General features: G+C 37.2%; 1 protein-coding gene across 1 annotated transcript in view; it reads right to left on the reverse strand.

Moving 5' to 3' along the window:
• The window catches only part of ALG5 (ALG5 dolichyl-phosphate beta-glucosyltransferase), a gene marked incomplete at its 5' end in the record, with an annotated part of 20765 nt that extends 13421 nt beyond the window's left edge, over positions 1–7344 (reverse strand). Inside the window, 6 exons of the mRNA XM_010176252.1 lie at positions 825–884; positions 2185–2298; positions 3769–3861; positions 5102–5170; positions 5853–5899; positions 7173–7344. Of these exons, the coding sequence (XP_010174554.1) occupies positions 825–884; positions 2185–2298; positions 3769–3861; positions 5102–5170; positions 5853–5899; positions 7173–7344 (555 nt within the window). The remainder of the gene's footprint in view (positions 1–824; positions 885–2184; positions 2299–3768; positions 3862–5101; positions 5171–5852; positions 5900–7172) is intronic.
• Positions 7345–8047: the final 703 nt, after the last annotated feature.

Raw genomic sequence — 8047 nt, forward strand, 5'->3', positions numbered from 1 at the left:
AAAAAATTAAAGATCTACCAGGGGCTGAACACTACCAGTGTAACTTCTTTTCAACTTTTATAACTATTTTAGGTGCTGTGTATATATTTTATAATAATTTCAAGTATTAAACGTCAGTACAAACAAAGCTTATTCTTGAGAACATTCAAATGATGAGCACATCCAATGTTGCTGAAAAAAATTAGTCCAGCAATTGCATCTGTTGCAATATGAGTTCCATGCCTGTGCTTTGTCAACTACTGTCTGCCAAGACATCAGAAAACCAGATGCAAGATAAGACTGTGTGCCTACGCATCACTTTCTTATTCCAGAAGAGCCACACACAGAACAGTAGTGTCTTTGTGTTGAAAATTCAAAAATACTACTAACACACAAAAATTACAGTACTTTCCCACGAATTGAGATATTCTTCAAACAGTTTGCTGCTAATTATCCCTAACTTATTTTAAACAGGTCTCAAGATCTGCAGATCAAGATCTTCAACTGGAAGAGAATCAATAAAAATGAACTTATCAGTTGCCTTCAACTCCAGCCCCATAGGTACTAGCTACCAATTCTGTCAGGGATCAGAAGTTCTGTTTGCAAGATGTTCTCAACTAGGAAAATCAAATCCATATATTGGAACACTAACTGAAACTAGTTCGAAGTGCCTGAAATCTAGAACACACCCTTTGCATATAATGGAGCACATACTACACAGATTTTCCTATTTTTTAGCTTCCATTCTTTTACGAATCTTGATTATTTAATTATAAAATCTAAAGAGCAGAATCAATTAATGGAAGTATTTGAGTATTAGTACACAGGAGAAAAGGGAAGCAAACCTTTGCTATTGAGTCCTTCTCCAGATGAGCTCTAGAACCACAGGAAATAGCCATCTGGTTCTGTACAGGAATACAAATTAAAGTTATTATGTAAACAAACATATTCTGAATCAGTGGAATCTTCTGTTGAGAACTGTATATATAAAAACTTCTAAACAGTACACTCTTCTACTTCCTTTAGCTGCATTCCTTCTACTGCCAGATTCTGAGGCTAAAATCAGTCTTTTCTACAATTAACAGATCATCTAGAATTTATTATATTTTGCATATGGTGCACACAAAGTGCTGCCATTTATTCAGGTCTGGTTTAGCTTACATTGTTCCTCTGAGGTATGCACACAGTAAATGTGCTGAACAGCACAGCTACGCATTCTGTGTTCCTAGGCACTTACTGTCATAACGTATGTTTTCCCTAAATACTGCACTGTGGAAGGGGTAGCAGAGTAAAGTACTTGTTTCAGTGATGTACCTTCAAACAAATAAAATGCCATGATATCCAGCCAAAAATACCATCTCAAACTAAATCAAAAGAGATGATCAAAACAGAAGAGTTAAAAATTATTCTCACTTTACTACTTCTCACATGAAATCCCTCAAATCTGCTGTACTTGAGAGTGCAGGACTGACACCGTAGAACCAGCAGCTGCTGCTGCCCTGGTAGTGGAGAACGTCAGGGAAACACTGCGGCCCAGCAGCTCCCACACTTGTGGTCCAGCTCTTGCATAGGCAGTTCCCGCTGGAAGGCTGCACATCGCTCCTGGCACTTTGGGAAACTAGCTACAAGTACCTCACTGTTCTGCATTTAAGCACTACCTTAATGAAAATAAACCTCAGTTCTTTCAAGTCAAGCACCCAAAAGAGTATGACTATGCTGGGAGGAGGTCTTGTTCCACAGGTTTTTGAATTTTTATTTAAAATAAAAGTTCTTCCAAATACTGTCATTAAACTAACTCTGAGAAAAGAGAACCTCTATAAAATAGGGTGAAATTAAGATGCATCCTTAGAGGTATATAAGATGACATCAGATAAAAAGAAAATATAAAGCAGTTAAAGAAAAAACCTATTTTTTAACTGAGTAGGCAACACACGGTATTTATACAGAGAAGAACAACTTCAAAGGCAAAATGGTAAATAAAACATTATGTACTACATTGAAACAGACACAGTGGATGCAAAGGAAGTAAGAACTGTGGAAGCTACCTCCTGACAGCTCATTTTTGCAGCTTCTAAGCTTACACCTAGGTCTTCAGACTTACATCTAGATCTTTAATTGATCTCAAAGAACTGGAGCTGAAGAGAATTGTAAAAATCAATCTGCATGCATGTGTATTAAACTAAAAACACGAAGATTTGTACTCACAGGCCATGGCTGAAGATTTTTTAGACCTTCTTCTACTTTTTCAATATCTGCAAATTTTGTAGCTCCATCTGCATCAGCCATAAGAATCTTCTTCCCCCGAGAACTAAACACACCCTAGAATATAGGCAGTAAAAATGAACACATTTGAAATCAGTATTTATCACAGCTGCAAGACACTGCAAAAACTTAATGTAGTAACTAGAACAGAGGTATCTCCGAGATTCAACACAACAGGTGAGTCTTAATGTTCTGCTACTAACAACAATTTATCAATTCATATTGTAATAACATCTTCACACACTGAGTAGCATCCCACAGTGACAGACAATACACAAACATGAAAATGAACAATCCCTCTCCAGAGAAGCTTGCAAACTAAAAGCTTTACAACCCAAAATTGTGAGAGACAAGTTGCTACAGGGGAGGGCAGAGAAGCAGTGATTGGCAGCTGCTACTGCACTGGGCAGCTTTTCTTTGTCATTTGAGCCATGGAAAGGAGGATGCAGTGCTATTTTTTCCTAACACTGTTTCAAGAGAATTCAAGAGATAAACTTAAATTAGTTTGGAGAAATAAGTCTTAAATCACAGTATCATTGCAAAACATTGGTGGTGCACCAGGTGTCACAGCTTGTTTTGCCATATTCTTGGTCAGAGATATTTGACCATTTTTGAAGGGGTCCAAACAGGAAAACAACTAGCAGTGGGTTTGCCAAACATACTGTCATAACCAAGCACGTGTGACTTTGGAAAAACCTGTCAAGGAAGCAGCAGTATTCGCAGCCACTCTACATTCTGCAGTGCAAAACTGAATCACACTGAGATCCCTTCACACTTTCTAGTTTCATGTTCCCTCCATTTGCTATAGTTATTTGTGTATCATACAAAAATTAAATTGACATATTAGAGCTTAAAATACAGATACAATCACTGATAACCCATAAATGATGCCATCTTTTACATAAAAGTAAGGTGTCATTCGTCTTAAGGAAAAAATGTTCCTTCTAAATGTGTAACAGCTATTTTATTTTTAGAATGTGATGATTTTATGATTATATCTATGTGAAACCATAAATTGTGCTGGTTCAAGTGCGGGTGATAGCAGTGGGATTCAGTAAACACAGACTTTGCTGGATGAGAGTGTTCACTCACTAGCCATTTTTAAAACCACAACTATGACCGGGAAAGCAGTGTTTGCAAATTTGTCTGTACTTTTCTGCAAAAGTTCTACTTTAATCTGTAAATGGTTTTTTTGTTTGTTTGTTTGTTTGTTTGTTTTTAATGCAAGCCTATTTCTAAGTGGAACTTACAGGAACATGAAATTCAAGTCTAACTTTTTAATTTTAATTCTCATATTAAAAAAATCTTTGTTATGGATCTTCCTGACAAGAAAATACTGTTTCCAAGATCTAAAATAAGTCTTTTTTGAAAAGACTTTTTGCCTTAATTTACAGAACTTGTACTCAGTTTTCTGATAATCATTTTGTTACTGTATTGAATTCAAAATGTCAAATCAGCACAGCTCTATCTTCTGCATATTTGAGTACAGGTAGTTCAGACAGAGAAGGAGATGAAAGTATCAATTACCATCCTGACTGCTCCTCCTTTCCCTCGATTTTTTACCAAAGAAAGCACTCGCACTTTGTCACTTCCATATTTCTTGCAGTACTTCATTGCAACCTGATAGACACACAAAAAAACAGCATAAAACAAAACCAGGAATCAAGGTAGAAGTTTACATTTGCTCACCCTTTAAAAAAAAAAAAAATAATAGCACAGAGCTTTAACCACTTCAGTCGGCACAAATATACTGTCAGTCTTTGCTCGAGTCTGTCTGGGAAAATAAAAACCAGTTCACAGTCAACACAAGACTGAAGAAGATAGTCAGTCATGTTAAATAAGAACAGCATATTCCCCCAACCAATGCTAAACCCCATTCACCCAAGTCCAAAAACCTCAATACTAATGTAATTTATATCATACTATTACCTTTATTAGACCTTTTATACCCACATAATTTGTTAATTAAAAAATAATAATGTTCTACTACTGCTACCTGTTTCTCACTTGTCTTGCTGCTATCTGTTGTTTTAAACAAAAATTCATAGTGATCTAAAATCCCATTCACACTGCAGGGATGTGCACATTTTGTTCCATGTTGCGGAGAAGAGAAAGCATGTTCTCTAATTTTTCCTAAAGGTTGTCTCAAGTCCTTGTAAGTCTAGAGGCCCATGGCCATAGTTAGCTCAGTTAGAAATGACAGTAGAAGGAATGCAAAGCAGTCAAAAAATACATACGAGCACTCCTTAATGGACAAGCTTAAGGGAAGTAAATGAAAAAGCAGCATTCATATTAGTAGCTAATTCAAATATTTTCTAAACAGTAGTGAAAAAACCCTTAAGTTGCTCAGTCTTCCCTTCCAGTGACATACATCAAAGTCAAAGAAGAAGAATGTGGAACTATTTTGAAAATACTACTATTGGCACCGGGATTTTTAAATGAACACCACCATGAAGGGTGTGGGAAAGAGCTATACAACCTATCAGCCGTTCTGTCCATCACAGTATGAATTAGCTATTTTACAAGGCTTTTTAGCTTCCTCAAGTTCATATTCACAACACTATGCACATACAGAATATTTAATAAGAAATTTGTTGACATTATGATTAAATGGAAAATGGTTGTCACAGCCATCAATCAAGAATACTCATATTTGCAAAAGAATCGTATGTGTACACATGTGTGTATGTGACATCCAGAATGAACACAGGACAATGACAGAAAGTATTCAGAAACACAAATTTTAACTGTTAACTACTTCAAGTACCAAATTGTAAAGGCAAAACATTGTTACATTTCACAAATGCAGTACAAAAATCCATACCTCTGATTACCTGGCAAGATAGTATCTTTTTCTTACCTTTGTGGTTTGATCTTTACTACCGTCATCAACAACTATTACTTCATAAGTGAAGGAAGGATCTTGTTTCTTGAAAATAAAACCAGAAATAATGCATTTCATCCAGTTTCTTAAGTACGCAGTAGGTCTTTCAAGCATCAGCATTCTTTTCTCCATAGCAGTTTTTAACTTATTCATGTTTGCTGGCAGGCACCAATATGATGTAGTAAATTTGTTAAGATAACAACTATAATGAAATAATTTTACCATATTTGATTCCTGTTCCATTACCTCGGCTTTTCATAGTTTTCCTCAGCTACCATTTAGAACTGAAAAATCAATTTAGCTGTAAAAGATTAAAGTTCAGAACAACACTGCTGTCAAGAAAACCCAAACAAAACTCACAAATCTTCACAATGGGCTTCTTAACCAAAGAACAAAACCTAATTAAGAAGGGATGCTTAAAAAACTTCTTGGAACAAACCAGGATTTAGTTTAGAAAGTTAAATATACAGTTAATCCTTAATCTCTGTCTTGCAGAGATATCATGCATACAAAGATTTTTGATCATATAGTAGTAAATTAAATTTTTACTTAATTTAAAAATACCTTCTGGCATTCAGTGTAAAAATAACTGATAAAAGACAGAAGTGCTACTTCTAAGTGGCTAAGTAATGCCGTTTTAATACATACCAAAATAACAAAATGAATAGATCACTGACTCATTATACATATAAAAAGATAATGAATTTTGAATGCAAAATGAAAATACCTGTCTTTTTTCTAGATAATCCAAAGCTTCATCCATCATAAGAGGTACTAGAGAAAATGTGGAGTTCAGGTTAGTAGGTTGTAACAGGCAAAGCACCAAAAAGCACTTTCCACAAGCAAGCTGAAAACAACCACAAAGCAAAGCTGAGCAAAATGCCTCATTCATATGACACTAGCTTCAATAAACAAGCTTAGCACCTGCAATTCTATGTCCTGTCCTTTCTGAATGCAAAAAGAACAATGAAAGAAATGTAAGACAGGATAAAAGCATTTCTTTTGAAGAACCAGCTTTCTATTTTGAAATATGTAATTCTCTCCCCAATGTTAAAGGGATTAAAAAAAATATAAATCTTTCTCCATGACCGACCTTGCAAACCAGCACTGACTTCATCTGTTTAAGCAAGTGGACAGAGAAGGTAACAAGAGAAATTCCTAACACTAGTCAGTAACATGATTTCTCTTACTAAGGCTGCTGGCCACGATGCTTCAGCCAACGAACAGAGACAATTTTTGCACCTGCAGGTTAGACAGGCATTCAGTCTTATGGTTTTCTTTATGAATGAGCAGCGTATGCTCATTCCTCAGCACATCTCTTATTCTATCTCGAAGAGAGAGAGAAAACTAAATGAAAATCACACAAAGTATACTAAGACCTTGCTTACTGAAAAGAGGTATATGAGAACCAGGACTGAGGAATGAACTGGACTTGAGAAAGGGCCAGGCCTACCTTGCATCCAGATACACTTGTCAACATCTCTCTCAATGGAATCCCAAACAGCTCAGTATTTTCACTCACCAAGAAAGGGAATGACAGCATGTGCCACTATGTCAATCTCAAGTACAGCTTCAGAACTTCATCATTTCTATCGCATCTGAAAACCTTCACTTTTTAGTATCTGGTACTTACAGATACGGTCAAGTCAGAAGTCAAACAGAAACCAATGAAATCATCCTTTTTCAGGCTGTTGGAAGCTGATGTTGCTTACAGAGTGGGAAGCTCTCAAATAAATTTTAAAAGTCTCCACTTCTTGCCTTACAGCATGTACAAGAGCAATGAGCAGCCATTCTGCTGGACTTCATTAAAATAAACAGGATTCCTACAAGTGCCCCATGCTATTTTTAGCAGCAGAAATCAAGTTAAGTTACGCAGTGTCTTAATTTTGAAATTCAATGTACTTGGACTGTTTTCTGGCAACTGTGTCCAAAATCAGCTATATAATCTAGCCTGCCAGAATCTACTGCTGACATAAACTGACCTCTGCATTATTAGAGTAACAACAGATAGATTTTCTTCTTTTTCTCAAAGTAAGAAAAATCTTACACCGGTCTTCCTCATTGTACGAAGGCACAACAACAGAGAGTTCCTTTGTAGGGCGATCGTGTATACTTGGTACAGATTTTTTCCTGCCTTCATCATTTACAAAGAATTTTTCTTCTTCATGTCGGTGAAGGGTTGGCATTTTTATGGCAGTTACATGAGCAATTATACAAATCTGTGATGAAAAAGAAAGGAGAAAAATAGTTGAGCATTCTGTTAAAGGTTTAACTAGCTGTTGAATGTGCTGCAAGTGCAGCCAAGTATTTTTCAGTAATGAAGCGGGTCAGCAGTGCAGTACTTCCTCCACTGACCACACAGAACCAACACCTCCTCTCGCCATTCCATTACTCCATTTCACCTCTGACTGTCAGCATCATTACCTTGTTGCTGTTTCCAACTGCAAAGCTCGTAGATCCTTCCCAAGTTGTGCTCCCAGCCCCCCTGCCCCTTCCCCAAGGAATCTCTACCGCACCAGAGCTGGTGCTGCCCCTGACCCTGCACAGAGGCCACTGAAATCAATGGTGTTGCTCATGAGCAGCCAGCTGTCTGTGCCTGCAGAACTGAGGCTCAGAACATTTTTATGCCTGGCCAAAATAAATCCGTAGAACTTGTTTTCTGGAGGACTTTTACTTGGGAACACCATGTACGTGGCACTGCTGATGGGCAGCAGAGTTTCACTTTCCAGGGGTCGAACTTCTCAAGCTCGCACCAGATTTCAGTCCCTCAGAAACACAGCGGGCTCCCGAGAGGCTGCCCCGGTATTTTACAAGAGGTGCTAAGAGGATAAAACGCTCCATTCTTATCTCGTTCGCAAGGCGTTTCACTCCACGCCTCCTGAAAACCCATTTACCCCATAAAGCCACGTACAAGAAACAAGA

This window comes from Antrostomus carolinensis, unplaced genomic scaffold (genome assembly GCF_000700745.2).
Source record: "Antrostomus carolinensis isolate BGI_N321 unplaced genomic scaffold, ASM70074v2 scaffold13259, whole genome shotgun sequence".
NCBI classification, from domain to species: domain Eukaryota; kingdom Metazoa; phylum Chordata; class Aves; order Caprimulgiformes; family Caprimulgidae; genus Antrostomus; species Antrostomus carolinensis.